Source organism: Pogona vitticeps, chromosome 1 (genome assembly GCF_051106095.1).
Source record: "Pogona vitticeps strain Pit_001003342236 chromosome 1, PviZW2.1, whole genome shotgun sequence".
Classification (NCBI taxonomy): domain Eukaryota; kingdom Metazoa; phylum Chordata; class Lepidosauria; order Squamata; family Agamidae; genus Pogona; species Pogona vitticeps.
Genome location: NC_135783.1, coordinates 198,157,323 through 198,185,174, shown reverse-complemented (window position 1 = coordinate 198,185,174; position 27,852 = coordinate 198,157,323). Strand labels below are relative to the sequence as shown.

The following is a 27,852-nucleotide window of genomic DNA, read 5'->3' as shown; positions in this document are numbered from 1 at the left end:
AATGACTAAAAGAAAGGAGAAATGAAAAAGATGTTAAATTTTGGAAAGAAAACTATTGAGTGGGCAACGTGTGAGACAAATAAAATAATCTATAGTCTAGTATTTTGCATTCACATTGATTTAAACTGAACATCCATCTTGCACACTGAATAGCATCTGCAATATAGATTTTATTGACAGCATGAGTGAATATGCAGTATGTCTTGAAGTTCAGCTTTAATTTTTGCATTTACTGTTTCTAAAACTATGCTTCTAGAAGATTTTTGGAAAAAAATAAATTCTGATTTGCCAGCTGTTGTTTATTCATACACATTCCCTTTTTGTTGCATCGAGAATGCATAAAGAGATGAAACATCAACTTTGCAGCAACATTTCAAGCAAAATATTTATTTATTCACTTGTGATTGAGTTACATTCCTTAAGTTTATTTCTCATTACATGCTCAGATATAACAGGCCCACAAACAGATTGGTATTTATGCTTTTGTACTGTGGAGGAAAAAGATAAAAGAGCCACCATGTCTTATATTCTACTGTTTTATTGACAGACAGGCCTATCTCCCCTTCCCGGGGTTACAAAGACAAAATTAGATAAACAAATCCATTATCCCATCAGGTTCATTCAACACCTGAAAAAAAAAACAGCCATGGTTGGGAAAGTATAGCTGATATGATTTTCTGGTGATAACTTTCAGTATTCACAATCCTCACAACTGAAAATATGGCCAGTGTTTACACCACAGTATGATAAGGGAAGAGTCACTTCATTGTGAGGTTGGAACATCTGGTTCTGCAGGCACTCACAATGAGTCTTCTGCAGTAAAATACAAAGAAACACTCTTCATGGTTTGGTATCTTCACGTGAGTTTCATGCCTTGTCAGAATGGTGTAGAAATGCGGAGGGAGAACGAGAAAACCCCTAACGTAATAATGCTGGATTGACCGTTCCTATGTATTGTTATTATGTGCCTTTAAGTCAGAACCGACTTACAGTGACCCTAATCATGCTTTCAAGGTAAGTGAGATAGTTGACTCATTTTACCAGTCCTATACCCCCACTAAGTTTCCAGAGCTGAACGGGAATTTAGGCATTTACTACTAAGTTGCACTTACTAGAGTCTAGTAAGTGTAACTTAGTAGTAAATTCCCAAATTCACTAGACCTTTCTATGGAATTTCTCCAAAAACAGACCTATAATACTTATTTAAGATTTTTAGTATTCTCCATCAAATGTCCTTATATCTGGTTCTCCAGTATATTTTGACTTAAATTTTGAGTTTCCTAAACATGCTAGGTATCTGGATAAACTCACTGTTCCTAAATATTGCCATGTTTTATGCAGTGCTAGGTTTAACTGTCTACTTTCTGCACTACTAGACGGGCACTCTTGTAGCATTCCATGTGAACATTGATTCCGTGCCTATTGAGTTGAAGTGGTTGAGTCTTTGGCCAGTTTGAATGTAGCCTCCACAGAGAGGAACAGTACAGACTTCTCTGTCCTATTTTGAGGTAATGTCCTGGAAGGACATTCACACGATACAGTACATGGAATATTTGTTGGCTGGTATAAACACAGCAGTCAGAGACTCTGGCTAAGTTTCTCTTGTAAGGTCTTGTAAAAAGACATTATTTTAATTGTTCTCTTCTAAATACGTGTATGTGTATGTTTAAATGACTATTTTATGTTTTTGCTATTATTGCTAACAGGTTTTAACTTTGCTGCCCCCTTTTCCCCCAAAAGGTGCTTGTCCTGGTTTGTCTTGATTGAAAAGGTGCTTTTCAAGGTGCTCTGTTGTATGAAAGGTGCTTGGTTTTTCCCAAAAGGTGCTTGTCTTGGCTGAAAGGGTGCTTTTCAAGGTGTTCTGTTCCCTCCTTCCTTCCCTCTCTTCTTTCCTTTTTAAAAACCTAAGTCATCTTAGGTTAAAAGGGGGAAAAAAGAAATAAAACTCTGCCCCTAGTGGTAGGAACGGATTAACCAGCTTTGCATTACTTCCTATGGGAACTAATGATTCGAGTTACAAACCGCCCTCGACCTAAGAACCAAAAACAGCCGGAACGGATTAATTGGTTTTCAATGCATTCCTATGGGAAATGCTGATTCGAGTTACAAACTTTTCGACTTACAAACTTCCTTCCGGAACGGATTAAGTTTGTAAGTCGAGGGTTGACTGTAATATTAAAGAAGGAAGTACAGGGGAAATTTCAGTATACAGGGGCTTACATGCTGAGCATTTCAGTCAGAGTGGTGTTGAAATTGAAAGTTCAGTGTAAGGAGCAATGGGGAACCTAATGTGGTGTAGTAGTGGAAAGCATTTGGTGTTGCAAATGCATATATATGGCCTCAGTATGATTCAGCACGACCATCTAAAGCTGTTTTTCCTGACTTCAGGGCCTCCAGATAGTTTGGATAGTTTGGACTTCACTTCCCAGAATTCTTGGCTATTGGCCCTGCTGTTGGGGACCGTAGGGAGATGAAGTCCCTTGAAATTGCATCTCAAAAATCTATTTAGATTGCTTGTCTATGTAGTTAGACCAGCCCTGAGGTTAAAATCTCTTTTCGCCTATGAAGCTGTCTAAGTGGCTTGGGGCTGCTTTTTAGCCAGGGTCATCCAACAAGAAAATGCAGCATAACCTAGGGGTAGCAATTTATGGCTCTCCAGATAGTGCTGAACAGCAACTTCCATCAGCCATAGTCAGCACAGCCAATGGTGAGAGCCAATGAAATGCATTTCAACCACATCTGAAGCTGCTTTCAATAAGTTATTTTTAAAAAGGATGAACAGAATGGTATGCTAATGTGATCCGTAACTGGACTGTGGTAGAATGAGGGCTTCGGCATGTTGGAATATTCATTCTATTATTCATGTGAGTTAACTATACTCTAAAGACTTATAGGTCACTGAGGGTAAATTTGTATGAATATCAAACAACAATACATTCAAGATGTGTATGTCATCTATGTAGCATGATCATTCTGAATAATTTTGGGAAGATAATAAAGAACTATTTGAGAGGTCAGCTCTTAAAATCCTCATAGCTTTAAAACTATTATCTTGCAATGTATTTTTCTAGCATGTCTGATGCTCAGGCAGCATCTTCTAACTCCTCTGCTAACAATCTTGATATGTCCTTGGCATGGTTAACAGGCCGCTGTTATAGTTTTCTGTAATCAAAAGAAAGAAGCCTAGCTTTCTCATAGAACAGGATAGCTGGAGATCACCAACTACCAGTATCATCAGGGTTTAATTTGGTTCCAACACTTGCCAGAAGCCAACCAGTGAACCTGCTTTGAAAGGCAGAGCTGAAGTTCTGGAATGCATGAAGTCATATTTAAAAGTGCCACCGCTGGACAGATTCAGCCAGTCCCCAAATTCCTGGATTAAAGAGGAGGGTTTCCAGAGCAGATGGTATAGCTCACCAGCAGGTTTAAGTCCTGACACCTATATTTTTAGACACCGAGCACTGATTATCACTTCCTGTTCATGGTGCATTCAAGGCATCCTCTCCCAAGTGCTATGAGAAAAGCCTAGTTCTCACAAAAGCTAGCATCAGGGGTCAGCCCTATTAAGCATGTGTCAAGTCTGACCATTCCCAGTCTCTACAACCTTCTAGCCCTGCTGGTTCTCTTCCTTGCTGCTGCTTGCTGCTCACTTGCCCTCTCTGCATGAAACATGGAAGAAGCAAGTACAACTAAATAAAACCAACTTGTCCTGTTCACGTTCTCTAATTTCATTTCTGTGACAAAAGACACCCTGAAAGAAATCTGTTTCTAGAAAGAGTACTCTCCAAAGTAGTTAAAAAGGTATAATTGGGAAAACACATTAAAAGAACATGCAATATGTCATTGGGATTATCTTCGGAATGTAGACAACAATTTCTTTTCCCTGACTAATTTGAGAATCACAAAACAGATTATGTTGCTGAGGAGGAAACATTGTAAGAGCAGGAAAGAGACAGTTTTATGAATGTGTGCTTTGGCCTTTTCTCTCTCTAGGAAGTGGCCCAATGGAAAAAGGGAAGCAAATCAGCAGTGGCTATAATGAGGAGGCAAGGACTTTAATGGGAAGATATTACTTAACCCCCCCCCCCCAAAATTTGGCACTGGTACCGGTTGCCACAACCAGGAGATGAAGTAGTAAACCTGTGTCGGACACTACCAGACTGCACGTAAAGTTTCACTTGACAGAATGCTCTTCTTTCTCTTCCTCAGTTCCTCCCCTGCAAGAAGAAAGCTATACTTCATCAAAAAGACTCTAGCAACTCCTACAGACCAGAAAACTCTCAGAAGATTTGTTCAAGGTTCCCATGGTGCTGGAAACTCAAGAAACCTGGAAAACACTTCCCAACCAAGCCACAAATTTAGAGAAATCTTGTGCAGTAGAGAACACTGAAGCTGTGGATTTTTGTCCTGTTCAGGTGTTGTTGTTTTTTTAACGTAAGCTGGAGAAGAATTCCTCTCTCTTTCTGAAGTGGGCCTTCAAGAGCCACTAAAGTTTTATTCTGCACTCAGGTCTGGATGCTTTTCTTGGCATTTTTAATACAGACATTCCTTTGACATGCTAAAGTTCAACAGTGTGTGTGTGTTTCCCAGAGCGTTCTGTCATGTGAGACTGAATTGTAACCTGAAGAAGTACTTGTACAGTGAAAACATAGAGCCCCCCCCCCCCCGATCCGCTACTGTTTTTTGAGAAGTAGGCCTTAGCCTCACATGGTTGGGTAGAACCTCTGCAAACCCATGTGAGAACTGTTCATCAACCTTCATTGGAGCAGAGCGACATCTTGAGCCCCATATGGAATTACCGCTGCTGAGTTACACCGATGTTCACCCTGCTCATAACTGCGATTTATATAAAAAACCAATCTTTGCCTCCTCAGAAGAATTTGAAAACAAGGGATGAGACGTAGGTCAATAATAGAAAATAAAACATACCACAGACTTTTAAGAAGACACAGTTATATTTTTCTGCTCTGCTCAGAGATCCCCTATTTTCAGATTCTATTATTTTAGTTGTTCTAATGCAAATACAACTAAAACCAATTCATAGGATCTTCCTATTAGATTTTAACAAGGCTCCCTTTAATAACAAATGCTGGGAGTTTGTTGTAAGCTATAAACCACACACTATAACAACAGGCCTGGATTTCATTAAAAATACATTCTCCAAATTTATAGCAATTGTAGCTTCTGCTATTTTGTATTTTTTCCAAACCTAATAAAATGCATAATATGTTTTTACATGATAATAAGGAAATACATGAATCTCTATCGTAAGATTTTTTTCCAAGTAAACATCCACAGGTCTTGGCTGTAGGCAAATTTGAGAAAGAAAAAGCATAGATAAACATGATCCAGATTACTTTATAAAAGTGTTTTGTGAAAACCAAGTCTGAAAGATGCTCCCAGGTATACTTGCTGTCTGTGATGAATCTGATTTTTTTAACATTGAAATACATTTTCTTGCCAGTTTTTAATTAAAGATATTTTGCCTTTCAGGATAAATACGACCATATATTTCCTATTATAGCAGAAACCTTTAAAAAACCCCGAAGTTTAAACTTAAGTTATTCGGCCAAATTATCTTGCGTAACTTTACAGTGCACAAGCCAGATGACATCATCTTTCAGTGATAGGAATATTTAATTTAAATTCGTTGAATGCCTCCTACCCACCCACCCCTTCCCTTTCAGCTTCAAAGGCTCCGTATGACTCCCTTCTCCAACCTGTCCTGAGGCTCTCAAAGGCTTCCCCAGGGCAAGATGGAGGGAGTCTTTAACCAAAATTACCAACACCGCTGGAGGAACAGAGGTTTTTCTTGACAGTGCTTAAAAATTCATGTTTTTGTTCTTCAAGAATCCTATTAAGCAAACAGCAGCAACTCAACACTCAGCCCTGTGCTGTTCTGCCAACGGCAATAATACCCACCCTTTCTGAGGCCTCCTAATTCTTCAGTTGACCTTAGCAAAAACAGCATTAAGAAATAATACCTAAGGCAGGAAGGGGCAGAGGCTCATAGGTGAAGTCTACACCTGCATGAAGAGAGCCAACTTCCATGTCCAGTTATGGTCCTTCACACCATGTTGCAAAATACTTGAGAAAGCCCCTCTGCTTTCAGGTGCAACCAGAGTCTTCTATAGTGCACCTGATCTTTTGGCTCCTGGTTGAATTTCTGTTTGCTACTTGCTTTGGTTATGAAAGGGAAAATGAAACTTAACAGTGGGAGGGTGGCATAACAGTTTTCTAAAAGCAACCGTGGCATGGCTGTTGTATAAAACATAAATTTAAGTTACCTCACAGAAGGCTTTTTAGGTTGCCTTTGACTTCTCAAGCCATGCGAATTCTGACCTTGGGTTGCTTCAGGTGTGGCAGCCTTCATTTTTTGTGACAAAGAGTCCCTCTCTTGCTTTGACTTAGTCTCAGTTGCACGGTGAACATGTACATTTTTATTCTTCTCTGAAACAAAATGGGGACGTCAGCCATAGTGGGAGCAAGGTCTTCATTTATTATATGAATGTGGTCTAATAATGTGCACCCAGTTACCTATTACTCTTATGAAAGCTGAGCAGTCTGCCTCCCCGAGTTCATTAGTGGCGAGGCACATATATTTTCCAGTGTCAGCAAGGGCTGCATTTCTTTTAAAAAGGTAATAGGTATCCCCTAACTTCTCCATCTGTAAAGCAATGAAATACAGACAGAGGGAGATTAGTAATGTAAAGCAAGACATATGATGTTCTTCCCCAGGGAACATTTACAAAACATTTAGACGTACACTAATTTCTTTTGCTGCCACCGTCATGCCATCTTTTGTCCAAGTGACGTTTGGCCTTGGTCTTCCATTTATTGTACAGTGTAGGCTTAAATCATCCCCTTCTTGCAGAGCAGCATGTCCAAATTTTCTAATGAAGTGTGGTTGTTTTCCTTGTACTAGGGTGGGGAGGGGGAAAAGAAGAGAGAAGCAATATATTGTCTTTGAAGGAGCAGTTCATAGTAACACCACTGCTGAAACTGAATTATATGTTTGGGCCTTCCCGCTTGGAGAAATAACAGAGATGGTAGGATTTTTGCTCTGGAAAAAAAAAAGCAGAAGAGCCCATTAAATGCAAACAGACAAAAGAGACAAATAGGTAACTTTACAAAGAGGAAGAAAGCTGGCTTAAAGTGTGTACAGGGATCCTTTAATGCATGGGTTCCCAACCTAGGGGTTGGGACCACCAAGGGGATCACAAAATGTTTTCTGTCACAGTTATTTTAGATTGCAGTCACGATAGGGAGCAGCAGCAACAAAGGCCCAAGCAGAAACAGAAGAAAGGAGAAGGTGGCAACAGGTGGTGGCAAAAAGCCTCACAAGAAGCAACTGGGCAGGACTTTGCTGTGGCTTGTTATGCGTGGCAGAAACTGAGACCCGCCACTCCACCATGTGTGAAGGGAGGAGCTGCCCGGCAAGGTCCTTTTTACGCAAACGATAACCTTTGTCAGACAGCATAATGTGCTTAGGGCCACCCTGAAACATTTTGTTGCGGAGGGAAAGAACAAGATGGCACCTCCGCCATTTCCTGTACAAAAGCCAATTAGAGTGGCAGGGGAATCTTTCTTAAGGGAATGACCTCTACCATACAGTATTTGGACACAGAAGGCTACCTCAGGGGGAGCAAAGCATGTTATGTGGTGCTTGATACTCTTCTCCAAACACTTTGTGCTGTTTCTTAAAATCTGCTGCTGTCAGGTGACTACCTTATTCTGTCACATGGTAGGGCTGATCCTACATCATAGGAAGGAAAAATGAATCTCTTTCAATCAAATAAAACAGGGAGGACTCAGTGGTCCTTGTACACAAGAGGGAGGCAAGACAATCCCTATCACATCAGACAAAGGACTGCCAGTCCTCAACATCCCCTACGGAAGATACTTGAACAGCCACCCAGACCACCATCTGCAGCCAAGCAAAGACAGGTAACATCACCCAGGCAAGACGGTGAACTGAGGACATCTTCTTTCAACCATTAGCTAACATTTTTAGTTTGGTTGTAAATGATTTATCTAGTGTGGGAGCTAAATTTTATACCAACTTCTCTGATATGTGGTTTGCCATGTTTCTGTGTGCCTCTACTGTACTCCCAGCCAAAATACCATGTAGTTTTGATACAGGGCCATGTCTGTCTGTGAATCAGAATGACTGGCAATTTTTGCCTAACAAGAATGGGAGACATACTCTAATCCACACCATCGGATGTAGAAGCTGAAACCTACACTTCTAATCTGAGTATGCAGCTGCTATTCTAGACTTTGGGGACTTTTATGGTTCTTCCTACCACCCCCAAGCTCTGTGGTGCCCAGCCAAATGAAGACTCTTGCAGGTGGAAAGCTAGCTTTTTTTGTGATTGTTTTAGTGATCTGATAAAGGTATCCTCCACTCTAGCCTCCTCTTTGATCTGCAATTGGAAAATTCATAGTCTGTTAAACTTGTTACATTTCTTTGAAATATAAAGACCTGTATATGATTGTGAAGGAGAAATAGGAAAGAGAGAGAGAAAGGAGAGTGAGCCGTCCACCCAAATAAAAGTGTTGCAGAAAGAGGGAGAGAGAAAAGAAAAAGAAGGATTGGTTGTAGAGGGAAATCATGGGAAGGAATTGAAGGAGAAAGAATCAAGGTGGAAATCTGTCTGGTAGAGGAAAGAAAGGGAAAGGAAGAGGAGGAGTTAACCTTACCAGTGTGGAAGGAGGATATAAAAGATCAGGAGGAGAGTTTTCAGAGTACCATGGGGAGATATAAAAAAGGAGGATTAATCCAGATATGGAAAAGCGTGTGAGTTATTAAAAGACTTTCCTAACTTAAAAGTGGGGGGATTATTGCCCGACCCGGATCAGAAAGAAAAGGAGGTGACAATAACCAAGACCTAAGAATGGACCGTAGTGGTCTTCCCACGAGGGCAAGGTCACTGGAGGAGGGTGATCAGACCCGATTTGATGTTCAATCAGCCACCGTGCGAGGGACATTGGGCCCGGCATCCTTGTTGCGGCACGATATGTGCGGTGAGGAGCGCTCCACTGAGGAAGCCCATGGACAACAAGCAAATTGGACCAGCCCCTCAATAGACTCTCCCAAGTCACCGTTTGGATTCTTACCTTCCCCCTATGAACAGTTACCTAACCTGAGTTGTTTTGACCCCGTTGAAATTATCGTTGAGTCTCTGTTAATCATTCAAACAAGTCTCCATGGTTATTTCCCGCCCAAGAGGAGGAATTGCTCCCATCTCTTAATGAACCCAATGACACTGGTAGATGTTCCAAAGTCAAGGTCTGCCTCATCTTAATGCAATTTTCTATTCCTATAGAAAAGCATGAGCTTGGGATTTAAAAAAAACCTTCCTTCTCAAATCTCTTTTAAGCAATACTGTACATGAGTTTACTGCAAATCGGAAGGCAAACACAATATATTTCACTCCATTGCTAAAACCACATTTCTTCAAGAAAGCATAAAATCTCAAGAGTGCAGTATATTTTCAACAATCATTCTGTTCTGACTCAAATAACCTGGCGCTAAACTTATTCCTATACCCTTTATATTTTTAGATTATCACCTTATGTCACCTTATAAAACACTTGATTCATTTTGAGAAGAAAAGAAACTCTATTCCAATGTGATAAAGTGATTTTGAATGAAATAGATATGGCTCATAATTTGAGCTTGGCTAGGGTGGTGTTTTGTGTGTGTGTCTTTTGGCTTAATCATATATCACTTGGACTTTGACTGTGCAGGAGTTGAAAGGAGTTGCAGCTGCATTTTGTTATATTCACCTTCCTGATTTCCCTGAATCAAACATTTCTAAAAGTGCATGTAAAATATGCATTCGTGTATCATCCAAGGTTCTAAAAAGTTAGCTGGCTGGGGGATTCTGGGAGTTATAGTTTAAAAATTAAATGTTCTAGGCTCTGGTATTCTCTCTTCACAGAGTGCTTGGAGAGGACTCCTGCTTTTATATTTGACAGCCACGGCCTGGTATTCTAGGAGAGGCTGAGCGAGGAAGAAAGGAATCTAGAGGGACCCAGAGTACAATGGCGCCTCGACTTATGAACGAGGTGACGTATGACCATTTCGAGTTACAACCAGCTCTGGCCGCAAAATTTTGCTTCTACTTGTGACCAGAGCTTCGAGTTACAACCAGAAAAAGGCAGGGAAAAAAGGCGGGGAATTCAAATTGCTAACTGTTGGCGCTGAAGAGGCAGATTCTTTGTAGCTCTTTCGCCCCAGCAGTATGAGAGAGTGCAATCGGAGGAGGCTTCGGACTGATTGGTAAGGTAAGGTGTTGCTTTCTACTTTTTAAAAAGTGTTCTGGGTGGGTTTTGGCAGCATGGCTTCGGGCTGGGTGGTGGGATTATGTTTCTATGCTGTGATGGGTCTTGCAGGGTTTGTTCATTTTTTAGTGTTTTTTTCCTCCATTTCCAATGGGTCTTGGGGGGTTGTTTGCTTTTTGAGTGTTTTCCCCCCATTTCTGATGGGTCGTGCACTTTTTGTTTTTTGGGTTTTTTTTCCCCATTTCCAATGGATCTTGCTGGGTTCGTTTGCTTTTCGCTTTGCTTTTTTAAAATTTTTTTGCATTTCCAAAGGATTTTGCAGGGTTTGTTTGCTTTCTGCTTTGCTTTTTTTGCACTTCCGAAGGGTCTTGCACAGTTTGTTTGCTTTCTGCTTTGCTTCCCCCCCATTTCCGATGAGTCTTGCAGGGTTTATTTGCTTTTTTTTGCATTTCCCAAGGGTCTTGCACAGTTTGTTTGCTTTCTGCTTTGCTCCTTTTTTTTTTTTTTGCATTTCCGAAGGGTCTTGCAAGGTTTGTTTGCTTTCTGCTTTGCTTTTTTTTGCATTTCCAAAGGGTGTTGCACAGTTTGTTTGCTTCCCCCCCCCCTTCGGCCGGAACGTTTTAATCACATTTCCGAAGGGTCTTGCAGTGGTTTTGGGGTTTTTTTGTGAGTTTTTTTCTTCAGCCAGAATGGATTAATTGCATTTCAGTGCATTCCTATGGGAAATTGTTCTTTGACTTACGACCATTTTGAGTTGCAACCGGAGTTCCATAACCAATTAAGTTTCTAAGTCAAGGCACTACTATATAAGCGAAATAGCCAGGGCATCGAACTTGAACAGAACAGTTTGATGGCTAGTGGAGCCAGACAGAAAGGGGATTTACATGGTTTGAATCTCCTAATGCTGTAAACCCCCTTTCAGCTGTTGCAACCTTATTTCTGGCACTCTCTTCAAGAGCTTTGTCAAGCACCAGCCTTATTTATTTTAGCTGTGTTTGCCATATTGTTCTGCCGGCAGGCCTTCCAATCTGGCTAGCATAAAACCAAATGCAAGCCGTAAGATGAAACCCGTTGATACAATAATTATGCGGAGCAGGCAACTGCCAAAGGACTGAGGTTTCTGAACCTTCAATAACTGCATAGAAGAAGAAATCTCTTGCAAGCTACACCTTGTCAATGATGGAAGCCAAGCCTTGAGTTTGCAAGACCTAAGCAGGGCTCTTAATGACAGGACTTTTTGGAGGGAAAGGGTCTTGACGGTGTTTAACCTCAACCACACCTGCTACAACCCCATTTTGCACACAAGTATTACATGAGCAAGGCTCCTTTTTCTTCTGGCCACCTTAGTTATAATCTTCGGGTTCACTAACTAGAGGCAGCCACGGCAGAAGACATTTTAATTGAGAGGATATGTCCATTTTTAGCTGCTCTTGGTTTCCGTCAGAATCAATCACTTCACCACATTATCTTCCAAGGCACTGCCTCATAAAATGTAGATTTTTATGTACTGAGTTTGAACCATTTCCTGAGCTTTGGGATGCCTCAGAAACAAGACTCCCTTTTCTGCAGTTCAGCTTCTCATCTCACGGCCAGAGTCCTGGGAATTTATATCCCTTTAAACCAGGATGTCCTGGCAGATTCTTCTGTCGTGTGTAAGGAACAAACACACCCCTGCCCCTGTTCATTTCCAACCTATGGTGACATTTTAAAGATGCCTCACAAAGGAAATGCTTCCCAGATAATTTCACAGGAAAACTCAAAACATTCCTCCGATAAGAGGCATAGTTTGGCTTGATTCTTAAAATGATAGCCACTCAAAAGCAAAATAAAATGGGTAAAAGTTTCCCATTGGAACATTTCCAGTTCCAGTCCTCTTGCAGACAAGCTACCTCAAGAAACGAGAACGTCAAGCCTCCTTGCCCAATTTGGCCCCCGTGTAAGCTATGAAATTATTGCAGTCTTAGTGGGGTACCGCGGCAGGGCCCTGTCTTGGGGAAGGCTTTCTTAGAAGTTCAGCCTGAGATTTTTTTTCCCCCTCCACATATCAGGCAAAATCCAAAGAAATAAAATGAAACAAAAAAAAAGATGAAAACATTGTGGCACCTTAAAGACTAACTATTATATTTTAATGCAAGTTTTTGTGGACATGTGTGATTGGGTTCATTAGAAATTTGAAGCAGCTCTACTCTTTTGGCGGGAAATGACGACTGAGCCTCTTTTAAAATATTAACAGATTCATTTGGATTAACATTTGGTGGTTCCACAAGAACTTCTATAGGTTCATAATAAGTGAGATCTGGCAACTGTCCAAAGTATGAAGACGAGGACTCCTTCTGTAAACTGGCAAGGTTCATTGAGGGGCTGGTCCAGAACATTCCCGGCCGGTGGGTTTCCTCATTGGAGCACCCCAAACCCTGCAAATTGTCTCATAACAAGGGTGTCTGGCCCTATCTCCCTCCGGTGGTGGTTGGCTGAAAGATTGGCCTGATCAGATTACCTTCCTCAAGTGACCTGGTCCCTGCAGAAAGACCACAACTGACAATTCTAGTGCCTCTGTCGATATTGCCTTTCCCTTTGAGAAGTCGGGGACAGGTAGTAATCCTCCTACCTTCACATTAGGGAAATCTTCTAATAACCCACATATTCTTTCATATCTCTGTTCACCTTTTTCTCTCTCTCTCCTTTTTTCCTCTTTCCTTCTCTCTCCCCAGGATATACAAGGGGGTACTGATAAGTATTGAGCCTTTCCCAGAAAAAAATGAGATAGGAAGCTGTAACTGCCACACTATTCTACATTTTCCCCCAGGAAGTCAATGCACTTGTGACATCTGTCCTGCAGCTTCTTAAGTCCCTGCAAATAAAATTCTTCCGACTGCTGGTATAACCACTCATTTGCAGCATTAGTTGCCTCCAGAACACTCCGAAATCATTGTCCCTTTAGGTGTTTTTTGAATTTGGGGAACAGATAATAGTTAGAAGGAACCAGGTCGTGAAAATAAGGTGGATGGGGCATCACTTGAAAGCCTAAGGACGCCAGTTTTGCCATTGTTTCACCTGCAATGTGTGACGAGGGTTTATCATGCAACAGGATAACACCTTTGGAGAGCTTTCCTCGACATTTTTCCTTGATGTTTTGCCTCAGCTTCGTCAATAAAGCACAGTAATATTTTGCATTGATGGTTGAACCCTGTTGGAGGTAGTCCACCAACAGAACTCCCTTCTTATCCCAAAAAACTGTTGCCATTTGCTTCTGCACCGACCTTTGCACTCGGAACTTCTTTGGCCTGGGGGAACCACTGTGCCTCCATTCCTTAGACTGCCCCTTTGTCTCAGGATCATAATAGTAGATCCATGTCTTGTTACCATTTTGCCCAGGAAATCTGACTCATTTCTTGCAACATGTTCCAAAACAGCCAACGATGACTCCACACATTTCCTCTTTTGTTCAGTTGTCAAAAGTTTGGGGATCCACTTTGCTGCCAGCTTTCTCATTTCCATTGTGGATAATGGCACCAACTCTCTCATGTGATATTCTCAGACATATAGCAATACTTTTGGCTGATATTCGGTGGTCCTCCATGGTCATGTCATAGATGGCTTTCACGTTTGCAGGCACAGAGACAGAAACAGGCCTTCCACTGGGTTTCTCACTTTCAACACCGAAATGGCCAGTTTTAAAATTGACAACCCAACGCTTAACTGTTGCATATGAAGGGCCACTGTCACCCATAGTTTGTGACATTTCATCATGGATCTGCTTTGCAACTTTCCCTTGGAGAAACAGGAACTTGATTATGGTCCTATGCTCTTCCACACTGAACTTTTCTGGAGGTGCTGCCATGTTCACTTTGGACCTGAACATGAAGGATAAGTTAAAATCATAGGTAGCTGATATTTGCACCATTGAATACAGACAATTTGGCCAGTACACCCTGCAATTTATAGCTTCCTAGGTCAATTTTTTTCTGTGAAAGGTTCAATACATATCAGCACCCCCGCGTACTGCACCCCCTCTCTTCTCTGATCTTTTATATCCTCCTCCCACATTGGTAGAGTTAACTCCTCCTCCTTTCCCCCCTCTTCCTTCTTCCACTAAAGAGACTTCTATTTGAGGGGACGGCTCACTCTCATCTTTCTCTCTTCCTTATTTCTCTTTCACAACATGTCCACTTCGTCAGATGTATGAAAGCAAATTTTCAATGAAATATAAGTTTCACAAACAGAATATTCTAAATGTTCATTGGCTATATGCAGTAATTAGGCATATGTTTGTTTTAGGATTTTGGTTGTAAAAATTCCTCCAGGAGACAGAAAAACAAACACCAAGTCTGAGCAAAGATGACCGGTGGTAGGGAGACAAGAGAGAGAAGGGATGGGTGGGTTTTTTTAAGACTTCAGATTCAGTTAAAGGGGGGGGGAAGAGTATTTAAAAGTAAATATAAGCCTGAAAGAAGATAGCAGAGGCATCATGTGTATTAATGCAGGGAATATTGACTATTTTTAAAATTGAGCCTTGTGCTGAGAGATACTAGTTGTGAAGAAAATAGTGGCACTGGATAACAGCAGAATTATTACATTTGGTAATGACTTAAGAAAACTAGGCTGATATTCAATCCATTTCTATGGGTGTCCATCACATTTATAAATTTTGTCTTAGCTGTTTCCCTCTGTACTCTTGATTTGTAAGGATCCTGTTCTAAAAGAGTAACTTTCAAATCTTCCACAGAGTGTCCAGGTTGGCTGAAATGGTTTCACATTTAGGCTTTAAGGTCCTTGTTTTCTGGCAGAACTCTGGGTCTTAAGTGGCTGACCGACAAACAGAAATTTAATTTCCCCACCATGGAGAATTATCGCATGGGTTTCCTCAGACTGTGTGTGGTAGTTTGCATCAAGGTTATGGGATTTTAACTAGTTTTGAACAGATTGTTATGCTCTGTTGCTTTTAAATGTCTTTTCAGTACTGATTTTAATAGCTGTTTTTAATATAATTTAATATTTGATTCTAAAATATTTGTATACTTACTGTTTTTAGAATTTAAATTTTATCTTTTTAATGATGTAAGCTGCCTTGGGTCCGTCTAAGGAGAAAGATGAGGGGAACTATTTTAAATAAATAAATAAATAAGTACTGTAACTGGCAAACGTTGAAGAAGTGCAGCTTTCATAATGACATGGACATACAGAGGGGAAGCAGAAATCATTATACTCTTTCCTGCAGCTCCACATGAATCCTGCCAGCTAAAATTTAAGTATTATACTTCTAGGAAAGAAGAACAGGTCAGCTTGGGCTCCATCATTCATAGCGTAAGCCCTGGAAAAATGATTTGACAAGAAATGACAATTCTAAGATTGAGTGCAAAGCTTGATCTTGAGATTTGCCTGTTCTTCAAATTTCATAAACAATTCTGTATCTAGATGCAGTGCACAACTGTAATATTTTACATCAGTTACAGTAAATTATAGATAGATAGATAGATAGATAGATAGATAGATAGATAGATAGATAGATAGATAGATAGATAGATAGATAGATAGATAGATAGATAGATAGATAGATAGATAGATAGATAGATAGATAGATAGATAGATAGATAGATAATTTGGGACCTCTCCCTCGGGAGGTCAGGTTGACCCCTTCCATTTTATCCCTCCACCAACAGCTGCAGACCCACCTTTTAATAATCATAACTGAGTCCCTGAATCCCAGTTTTCACTTAAGTTTTTAATGTGTTATAGGTTTTCAATTATTTTGTGTATTTAAATCAGTTTTATAGTTTTTAAATTGTTTTTAAATGTATAATTTATTGTGCTGTTAATTCTATTCTTTTAATATTGTGAGCTGCCTTGAGTCCCCTTATCAGGAGAAAGGAAGCCTATAAATAAGACAAATAAATAAATACATTCCTAAGTAAAAAGGTCCCCAATTCCTCCTCTCTGGGAAAATAGGGTGGAACTTTCTCCAGTACAGTATTCAATGAGCCTGAAGCCAAACCAATTCATCTAATACTAGATCTAAATGACCACATGCATGTTTACAACAGAAGCCATGAGAGATGGACAATGATAACGCTGAAGAGGGGGGCAAAGGAATCCCCATTGAGGCATGTCTTTGCCAGCTTCGTCAGATGCCATGCAACATTACAAGGCTGTTCGCGTGCGGAAAACAGAGGGCATTTAAGGGCACGCACCCTATTGTCTTCCTCCTTCCATGTTTATCTGGCAGCCCACCCGCCTGCCCTATATTTTAGTGTGAGCTTAGCTGGTCGCCCTTTGGGGGCCAGTAGTTATCCCATGGTAATAAAGAAGGGAATAACTGAGGCCGGAGCCCAGCCTATTGGCTGTTCGATGGTCACTCGAGAGCCCAAGAGGGAAATCCGAATCCGCACTACAGCAAGACACACACCCCTTTGCCAAAGGATTGGCAATGTTCATGAGAACAGAATGGACTTTAATAAAGTGTGGCCCGTGTTTAACCCATACACTTGGTCTCACGTGGTTATTCCGGGGTAAGAGGGCAAAGCCCACATTTTGTAGAGCTGACTGTCACGCAAGGGAAGGGAGGAGCAAAAGTCTCTCCCCCCCCAACCCAAACCAGCTTCAGTTTCTATTTATTCCCGTTAATAAAAAAAAGATGAAAATAAGTTTTTTCACCGGCCACATGTCTGGAGAAGAAAAGCAAGTAATTTCTGCCTTGAAGCAAAAAGCCTATTGAAAATTATGAGGTAAATCTCATGTGATGAATTGTGTAGGGACAGCAAATGTGTGCCAGGTAGTAGAAACCTAAGGGGACTGTTGTTTTTACAGGCATGGTAGCATCTGATGTCTGTCTCCTTGGTAGCCATCAGTGTTCTTACTGTGGCAGCAGTTGCTCCTCCTCATCAAATCACTGAAGTAAATTGTTATCCTCAGCGTCATTACCTTAGACCTGTAGAGCTGGAAGGGACGCTATGGACCACCAAGTCCAGCCCCTGTCAAGGAAGCACAGCAGGAGAATTGAACTCCCAGACACCTAAGCCACTGAGCTATCCAGCAGTATACCCATGATGTTCTGATGGATCCTTTGAGCAACTTGATCTTATTGGATGGTTACCAGATAGATCTAATCCTGTTGAACAACAGTAAGAACCATCATCTCTTGGGAGGAATATCAACAGGTATCAATTTCATACATACGTCAGGTAAGAGAGCTTCGGCAGGAAGGTACAAATAAGGTGCTTCCTATGTTTTACCAAACACAGAAAACTACAGCGGCTACAAATTAAAATCCACTGAAAGCAAGTACTGTATCGCAATCGACAGCAGCAGTCCGGAAGAGACAGCTGTATTTAGGTTTTATCACAATATTACGGTAATTAATTAATCTAATTAACTTGTCCCAATCATTTCAGAATGCCTGTGGCCATAGCTTGGAAGTAACCCTTGGCCATTGGGGAATGCTGGTGGTTGTAATACAAGAAAGGATCTGTCTAAGCTACAGAAATAACATGGTAAGAATAATCTGTAGCGTTATTTTTGTAGGTAACGAAGGTAACAATCTTTTTTAAAAGCTGGTAATACTGTTATTGAGTCACCGCTACAGTTTAATATCCTCCTGTTTCCTGTTTCAGGGTACAGTAGTTTACAAAGGCATTCCCCCACCCCCTTCATCCTGGGCTATATTCCCATACCTTTTTAGATGGATTTTTTAAAAAGCAGAAATGGAAAACACAAACAGGAACAGAATGATTAATGGAATGAGTTACAAATAAGTTTTCTCTAATATTAATAACCTATTCCGGTAGTAACAGCTTTGCAATAAGTTACATGCTTCATTTTTTTCTCCTAAAAAGTAACTTTCCAAAGTCGGACGGCGGTACAACTCTCTTTATCTGACTCTTCGATTTTGGTCACCTTACCATGAGCTTTACCGTGAGTAACCTCCAGCTCTTCTTTCATGGCAGAACATCCTTCTTCTTTTCTTTTACTGCTCACACTGATTGGAAGTAGTGGAGTTAATGAGAACCGTATTTTCTTTTTACTTAGGCCTCATCCGTATGTGTGTACTTACTACTTGATAATTAACACTTTATGACTATTAACTTGGAGACACATCTCTAAAGAAAAATACTGTGTCTAAAGAGTAGTGAGACGGTATAAAAAGAATAATAGTGGTTAATTTCACACATACAGGTAGCGATGGGGTGATGGGGTTCACATCAACTGATGGGCATCCATGTGTCAAACCGCTCATAGAGGCAGCTTTATTATATGTGGCCACTCATGAAGCTTTTACCACTCCCCTCATGACTTTTGTTTTACCTTTCACTGCAGCCCGTGCAGTATCAGATTTTTGTGGATCTTTTTTCAAAAGGAGCATTTCCCTTTTGAAATGCCCTTTTATAGAGCAGAGTTGTTTTCATGTATAGACTAGATATAGGGAGAACGTGTAAACCATATTCTGTCTACAGAATAAGGACTGCCTGTTGTCTTGGATCAACTGGCCTCTCTCCCCTGCAAGGATAGCGCTCCCTGGAAGACGGCTCTTCTTTCAGTTTTACACGCCTATAATAAATCTGCAATCAGCTGGCAAAAAATGCTCTCCACTCTGTCATCACACCACCCCCACCATTTAAAATATATATTCTTTTCACAGCATGCTGTGAACTTTCGGATTTATTTTCACATGAATTTCCTTCATGAGATTGAATTTTTTTCCTCTTATAAATTTCCCACAGAGCACTCATTACAAGAAAGAAGAGTTATTTTCCAAGAAAAATTATACACATATATTTATCAATAATTTTTTAACAACATGGATACAATATATGCCAGATGTTCATTGGAAATGGATTAATAAGGATTAACTTGTTTCAGTACAGTGAGAATTTGTGTGATCTCTCTCTTTAATTAGTGCAGTCTCTTTTCTTAACTTTGCAAAAACTGGCAATATAATATTTTGTGAATAAAATATATTATATTCTATAAGGCAAAACGTTCTAATACAGTGTGACTCTGGCTCCTGGACTTAAAAATAAAAAGTAGTACTCTTTCCAAGAAAGATCTCTTCTTTGATAGTTACTCAGCTGAACTCTGTAGCTTATTATCATTAACAATCTAAGGTCATACCAATAAAAGCCTATTTGTTTTATATTTTGTCATGTCTTTGATTTGCATGTTATCCATTCTGCACAGATATGGATCATCTCAAACTTCACTCCAAATGTTTGAAAATTTTAAAAGTGAATAAAAAAATGTTAAAGGCTTTATTTTGCATGAGTTTTTGCGCACATGAACCCACCCCTCTTCAGATGTGGCATCTGAACAAGTAGGGTAATGTGAACAGGATGCTAAACAAGCTTTTGTTTGTCTTTAGGGTACCAGAATACTCTGTTTTTCCTGCAGAGTAACCTGGCTAACCATTTTAAAATGTTATGAAAACACCTCCATAAACCATTGTTACATCCTTCACCATGACAAGCTTATAAACCATCGGCAAAGTGGTAAAAACTGTAATGTCCTACAAGTATACACTATGAGTCAAAACGTCACAAGGTGGTCTTGAGCAAGCTGCTATTTTCCTGAATCTCAGCTGTGCCATTTGGACTAAGGGAATAGTAACGTGGCGCTACCTTACTGTGTTGCAAGGTTTACCGAGATAATGTAAGAAAAGCCCTTTCAACAATTTTCATGTGCTGTATAAACGTTAAGTATGCAAAACATTTATGCCTTTTCATTAAATGGCATTAAAGCAACTGCTTGTTTCTAAACCATATAGACATTGAAGTGAGCAACTTGTGATCTGTGAACAAACCACCCATGAAAAAATATATATTTTATTCTTGTGTTTAGTTCCAAAGCACTTTCATAACGGAAAAAAAAATCCCGGGTTGCTTTATAAATTAATATTATAGCTTCAGGAAACAACAGCACCTAGTATGGTTGCGGTATTAAACATTAAAAAGCATTCTGTTCAGAGTGATTCGTAAGCAAAAGTGCCAAAAGTGATTGTGAGGTGCAGCAAAAGGTGGGCTTTTTTATTGTCGTCTCTTGTTGTGAAAGTGACACTCCGGCGAAGTCCCCGTGCTTGTACTAAGTGAACAGGCAGTGTGCAAGTGATACAACCAAGTAAAGGGCACACACAATTATCCAGTCTATTCTCTTGATAAGTGCCCCGTTACCTTTCACACGGAGGACGGCACTTGAGGAGACTGTGCCGGTAGAATTTTTAGCCCGAACCACATAGAGGCCAGCATCTGTGTCACACACCTTCTGAATGAACAAAGTATGCTTTGTGTCCTTGTGTAAGAGTTCTAAGCGCTCATCTCCAGTCACTTTCTGGCCCTTCTTGTACCTGAAGCAGAGAGTCAGTTTTCAAGTCAGGTCAACATACATTTTTTTGGGGTCGAGGCAAAATAATTCATAATGTCAAACAACGTTGAACAGACTATGGCAGTAAATTACTAGCTGCAGCAACCCCTCGGAGCGGCTCCCCTGTCCCCTGATATTTTAAAAGTGGTTCTTAAAAAGAAGTGCTTAGGTTCTTGACATTTAAAAAGAACAAAAAGATTTAATGAGTAGGAAAGAGAAGTAATAAAGCCCTAAAAGCCAGAAATGTACTGTATGTTGTTAAGCCAGATCTGCTTGCAAATTTTGCTTCACTCCATAAAGCATATATTTGTCTACACCAGAACCTACATTTTATGTACAGATGCAATATTGTTACATCCCACCCTCTGAGCCAACAGCAGGCTTTTTGAAACAAGAGTGGCCTTTGCCCAGACATGATCTACTGAACTGATTGGTGTTATTCCTAATTTATTCTTATTTAAGAGAGAGAGAAATCAGAGGTCAGGATATAGTGGCATGTGTTATTTTCATTAGCAGAAATGCTCCACTGGTAAAGTTCCAAAATATGTTTGTCTGTTTTGTACAAAAGTGTTATGTTTCCATGCTCTAGGCAGGTGCTTCTTTCTACTAGTGATAATCATTTGGTGGCAGTGTTTATTCAGGCTAGAGGGAGAGGACACTGCTCACCATACCACCCCCTCTGTGAACCATCCATTCTTTGGAACCACCTCTCTCCCTTAAACAAATATATAGCTTTCAGATAAGCTAATTACTTTCAGCTCCTGCTTGTTTATTTACATACTAGTTTAGGTCGGCCAAGTCCCATTTAAACAGAGGATTCCTGTGATTTTTCCCGTATTTTTTTTTCTGTAAAAAGGGCTCTTTTTTGTCATTAATAGTACAGCACTGCCACGTTCCAGATTGCATTTCTATTGAGTTTTTTCTTTAAGCTGCTTTTGTAATTCTGTGACTTCAGAAACATCATTCAATTGTGACAATTTATTTTGTTTGTAAGTTTAACAACCTGCACTAACATGATTATGGGTTAAAGAAAACAAAGTAGTAAAATTTGTCTAAAGCTGGCAGCAGCAGTAGCCCAAAGAGAAGATGATGGGATATTTTTAAAAGCAAGAAACAAAAAACATGAAGAATAAGTTAGTGACCCAGGCATAACACTGTGATAATTTTTAATCATTTGAATTCCCTGTCAGTTAAATATTATTTACCATGTTATATTTTATATAGGTTAGTTTTTGGGTACAAAGATGTTATATACACAAATAAAAATGGTTTTCCTCCAATTTGCTTTCTCGCAATGTGTACCACCATGTATTATAAAAATATAAGCTAAAACAGATGAAAGAGAATGTAACTGCTGTAAAAGAGAGGTAACTATAAGACAACTGAAAGAAAACAAGCCATGAGATGAGCTGAATCTTGAATCTCTTGAGATTTTTGTTTGTTTCTTTGGCTAACTCAGCATGGACTCACCCCAACATAGATATATTGGGGTATAACAAAATTGGAACTTAGTCTGACCTAAAGGAAAGAAAGTTATTTTATACGCCTTGAATCATGAAAATTCGGTTTAAGGAGTAAAATGTATATTTTGTCTTTCTCATTCGCTCCCATCTTCCTTCTCTAATTTCATCTCACGGATTTTTCTATGGCTTCTGCTGTTTTCTCCCGAATAGACTTCCATCAGCATTAGAATTCTGGAGCAAGGATCTTACATCAACCCACTGATTGCACTGAGCAAAAACTTCATTGGCTGGATGTAGCCAAAGGAATTCTGTCACTCAACCTTGTTATCAAGGGAAATGTAGAATTATTAGAGTTTGAGTCATACTTTAGGCATGGATACACTAGATGGCATTGAGCAAGACCGTGGATTAAATCCAGAAGACTGATTAGTTAATTCTTGATATGTGCTGGGTTTTCTTTAGGTTTTAAAACTGCAGGAGTCTTCAGAAGCTCTTAATGTTGCTGGGAAGGAGTGGAGGCTATTTTTTTAACACATCAAAATTCTCAGGGCACGTGTGAAAACCTTAATACCCTCTTGGGGGCTGCTTGGCTAGAATGAGACTCGGTCCCAGAGCCTCCTCTGGGGAGTAGATATCCTAATGACATAGTTGTCAGGGTTATTTTGGGGGTCGAAAAGATTAATGACAGGAACCATAAAGCAACCTCTATGTTAAAAGCGTTTGAAGAGAAGGCCCAGGGATCAAAGGGCTGTCTGGAAATGCCCAGTGGATTGTTTTTTTTTTTTTTTTTTTAAATACTCTTCCTTTTGAATAGCAAGCTTCATAATGGCAAAAGCTAGAAAACCGTGTAATAGTTTTGAAACTATTACTGGTTTATACCAGGTTGGCCACGTAGCATGAGGCTGTAACTCCTTGGCTGTCTCGTCCTAATACACAAAGGATGAGGGACTACATTTTTCTCCTTGCCCTGCATTAGAGCAAGATATTTTCTAGTGCTATAAATGAGATGGTTGGATGCAAATTGCAGAACATGAACAATGGTCAAAACTGCTACATTATTACCTAGACTTTAGGAAATCTGGAACATCAGATGGGATCTTTTAAAACCATGAGCTAGTTTTTCTGTGCCTCCTGTGTGTATGCGTGCTTTCTGCTAAAGGGAAGGCCATAAGTTTTGTGTAAATTCCAAAAGGCTTGAGGGTGAGAAAAATATGTTCCTCGTCTCACTATCACACTGAAGCGTTCAATGCTGAAATCTTCTGGGGCTTGGACATTCCTGATCCGGGTGTCTTGCCATGTTAAAAAGGTAAAGGTTCCCCTTGACAATTTTTTGTCCAGTCGTGTCCGACTCTAGGGGGCGGCGCTCATCCCGCTCTTCAAGCCATAGAGCCAGCGTTTTGTCCGAAGACAATCTTTCCGTGGTCACATGGCAAGTGTGATTTAGACACGGAACACTGTTTACCTTCCCACCGAGGTGGTCCCTATTTATCTACTCGCATTTGCATGCTTTCGAACCGCTAGGTTGGCGGGAGCTGGGACAAGCGACGGGTGCTCATTCCGTTGCGTGGATTTGATCTTACGACTGCCGGATCTTCTGACCCTGCAGCACAGGCTTCTGCGGTTTAGCCCACAGCGCCACCACGTCCCTTGTCTTGCCATGTTAAGATAGCTTAAATTGATGAGAATGAGGAATTTAGCAAGTGTTCTTTGCATCCCTAGCATGAGTTAATGGTGGTTTCAATGTCAAACTGTCAAGGCGAAGTGTAATTTAGTTCATTTTCCCTCAGGCAATGAGATTTCCTCACAGATACATGCCTCAACTATTAGATTAATTAAGCTGGTGTTTACCTTCCAATGGCCAATCATAAAACATAAGAATCAAAAGGAAGATACGGAACTGAGAAAAGTCACATGCCATTAGGAAAAGATAGTTTTCAACACTTGACCTTTTAAGTGTGTGCTAAATGTATTGTTTTACCCTCAGAGACTAATAGTAAACATTATTGCTCTGTGCTAAGCTTGTTACATAGCCCCTTCTCACCCTTGCTTAATGGTCATTGGCATATTGCCACAAGTTAAGAAATTAGTGCAGACAATTGCTGCTGTTGCGTGTTGAATCATGTGGCTTGCATGTTTTGGTTCCGGCTGCTCTTTTTGGCTTCCTGCAGAAAATTAACTATGGAGATCAAGTAAGGAGTGAGGCTACCCTGAAACTCTTCCTATAGGGAAAGGTAGCTGCAGTTAAAGGCATGTGCTCTGCTGAAATTCTTGTGCCACTTGTTCACCAGCTAAATGCCAGCTTATTAACTGTTGGCACCTACTTATCAAATTTATTGCAGAGGGTGCCTGAGATGGTTAACAAAAGAGATCCAGCACAATCCCACAAAAGAGGTACAATACAACAAGAGGAGTGGTGACTATCCCTGACCTGGGTTTATTTTATATTGCTTTTCAACGGAGGGAACTGTACTTAGTAGGCGTCCTTCAGTCTCGAGAGACTATGGTAATGTGCTCTGATTAGAGGTCTTGGAACAGCCTCTAGCGTGGCTGAGAAGGCCAATTTGAGAGTGACAATCCCTTCCACACTGAAGACAAATACAATCTGTCCCCTGTCCAGCTCCCTGATTTTGCTGGTTTCGGGACTGCCTGTTTGCCTCGGCCTGCTGGACAAGGGTCTCTTCAAATTGGGAGAGGCCATGATGCAACGCCTGCCTCCAGGCTGAACACTCAGATGTCAAGGTTTCCCATCTGTTGAGGCCCATTCTTAAGGCCTTCAGATCCCGCTTGCAGGGAAGGAACTGACCTAGTTTGTAAGGACTCCATGTTTGGGACTAATTATGGAGGAAGTCCAAATGGACACCAAGTTTAAATCTCTCCCATTCTTAAAGCACTGTCCTAAAAAGAGTGAATAATCCTTTCTTAGGAATCTGGTGTGAAAGGATGACTGTGCTGATCCTTCAGCCCTCATCACTGCATCCTAGCTCCAGTCACTCATTAGTTGCAGATGGAGAGGCAAAAGTCCATCTTGAGAAATGAAACTCAGAAACACTGCCTCCAAATCCTCCACCGTCCATAAGCAGTGCTGCCTAGTTGTTGTAAACGTCCTTGAGGACAAGTGTCAGAAATATAATCCTGCATACTGGACAAGTAGTCTAGTTCCAAGGTGGTTTGGGAGGCCAATTTACAGATATTTATTTATTTTTATTTATGCATTTTGTATCCCGCTCTCATTAGTGTCACAGCATTATTCTGGGCGAGTCACAACTCGTAAAACAGAAAACAAAAATTAAAATTAAAATATTAAAACCAATAGGAATAACCCTAAAAAATAAAAAACTAATAGCACTGACTAATCCCAGAGTGGATGGAGGAGAAGAGGGGAGGAAAGAAGAGGAGGGGAAAGAAAAAATAAGGGGGGGGGGAGAGAAGGTGGTCAGCTGGGGTCAGCGTGGACAGCCTCCCTGGAAAGCAATGTCTTTAATTGCTTCCGAAAAGCAGAAGCTGGTTCCGTAAAGTTGAAGCCACCACAAAGAAGGCCCTACCTCTTGTAGAGGATTTATGAGCCTCCCTCCCGGAGGAGCCTCGACAGGGATTATCTTGTGGGTCAGGCAGACGACATTAAGGAGAGATGTTCCAACAAGTAACATGGGCCCAAAACCTGGAGGGCTTTGTATGTGAGTGTCAAAACCTTGAACCTGATCCAGGACACCATGGGCAACCAGTGGAAGTGAGCCAGAACTGGAGTGATATGGTGCAATTTATTTGCACCAACCACCAGTCTGGGTGCTGCATTCTGGATCCAGTGAAGTCTCCAGATCAGGTTCAAGGGGAGCCCCACGTAGAGGGCATTGCTCTAGTTAATCCGGGAGATGACCAGGGCCTGCACCAAAGTCCTGAGAGAGTCCTTGTCTAGGTAGAGGCGAAGTTGGGCAATTAGCCTAAGATGGTTAAAGGCTGACTTGGACATGGCTGCAGTCTGGGACTCCCAAAAGAGAACCAGGCCCAGAAGAATGCCCAAATTACACACTTGGTCCCTAAACTGGAGGGGAGCACCAACCAGCCTAGGGACCATCCCCTCTAAGCTATTAGAGCCCTCCCCCCTAGGAGCAAAATCTCTGTTTTGTCTGGGTTCAGTTTGAGCTTGTTAGCCCTGTTCCATTCCAATACTGCAACCAGGCCATGCTCCAATGTCCAGATGGTAATAGAGAGATAGAGATTGTGTGTCATCAACATACTAATGACACCTTACTCCAAAACTCCTGATGACCTCCCCCAATGGCTTAACATATTAAACAGCACTGGGGATAGTGCCGATCCCTGAGGAACCCGACACCGAAGGGTCTAAGGTGCCGACACCTCCTCCCCTAGCTGAACTCTCTGGACATGGTCCTTGAGGAAGGATCGGAGCCTGCTCAATGCTAAGCCCCCAATCCCAACCTCAGAGAGCCTGTCCAGGAGGATACTGTGGTCGACGCGATCAAAAGCCGCTGAGAGATCTAGGAGTATCAACAGGATGCCTCTGCCCATCAGCCTCCTCCCTTCCTTTCAAAATTATTTCTGCCAGCTTAAGAGTTTAAGAAAATGATCCACAAGTAGCATTATTGCCTCTCTCTACCTCTGCCTATTCTCACCCCAACATGCCATCTGTCTGGTGAAGGAGGCATGGCCTTGGAGATTCCATCCTGTATTATGTACCTTGAGTGCTTGTCTCTTTTTTAGAGACAAGCAGCTGAAGTTTTAAGTAGAATTACTCATCAATATATTTTGCCTTGAGAGAAATTCTTTGCACTTTGTTTTATAGAGGCGAAGAGGGACTTGCTCCGTACGGAACAAAGTTCATTACTTCTGCCAGCTGCTCAAATGGAAATTTCAAAACAGTAGAAAGAGCTGAAGAGCCTCTCAACTAGGTCTTGGCCAGGCTCTGCTCGTTTGTTTTTCCCTTTCTGGGAGACTCATCTCCAGGCTAAATGGGCTGCAAGGGCTTTAAACCAACGGACAACTTTTTAGAGATACCTTTTCTCCAAGAGACTGGTTACTTTTCATTGAATTTATGGACACACCCTAGGATTCTCGTGGCCTTCCATCTGTCCAGCTTCAACTCGGATGGGATATTCTGTAAATCACGAAACCACGGAACCAAAACATGCAAGCCACATGATTCAACACGCAACAGCAGCAATTGTCTGCACTAATTGTATGTCAGCAGGTTTCTGAACTATTTATTCCATTCTCTCTCCATAGGTGTCCCTCGCTTCCTGCCCCTCCTTACTAATTTCAAAGCCTTAACAAGTACAATGGTCACTTTTTTAAAAATTATTATCAATTGGTATTTTATGGGTGTATTAAAACTATGAATGAGGTTTAAAAATGTGCCATAAAGTCTTGGAAAGCCTACACTTACAAAAAGAAAAAGAAAAACCTGGATCCCATACACACCCTATCAACTGATTTTGCATTGTTTCTGTCAAGTGCATGAGACCTCCAGTCTAGGCTGCATTTTTTCTGAGGGCAAGATTCTAGGCATCCACACCAGCCTCCTCTCCCCTCCCCTCCCCGACCTTTAAGACCAGACAAGCATCTCTTCTCTCTTGCCTGGATCCTGCCAGTGGTAGGAGTAATGAGCCCACGGCCTTTTTGGTAGGTCATGGGGACAACGCTTCTTTAGGTGCGGAAGCAGTCATGTGGCTCATTCAGTCTAACACTGTGCTGCTAAGAAAGGCATTCTGCAAATCTACTGGAATTCAGCCACGTT

At 41.0% G+C, this 27,852-nt stretch overlaps 1 protein-coding gene across 1 annotated transcript in view; it reads right to left on the bottom strand.

Moving 5' to 3' along the window:
• Positions 1–1,549: 1,549 nt before the first annotated feature.
• Positions 1,550–27,852, bottom strand: part of CCDC141 (coiled-coil domain containing 141) — a 165,627-nt gene continuing 139,324 nt past the window's right edge. The window contains exons 24-28 of the mRNA XM_078393864.1: positions 20,448–20,620; positions 6,767–6,921; positions 6,538–6,667; positions 6,288–6,450; positions 1,550–4,217 (exon numbers count right to left, since the gene is read on the bottom strand). Coding sequence (XP_078249990.1) covers positions 4,175–4,217; positions 6,288–6,450; positions 6,538–6,667; positions 6,767–6,921; positions 20,448–20,620 — 664 coding nt within the window. The 3' untranslated portion in view covers positions 1,550–4,174. The remainder of the gene's footprint in view (positions 4,218–6,287; positions 6,451–6,537; positions 6,668–6,766; positions 6,922–20,447; positions 20,621–27,852) is intronic.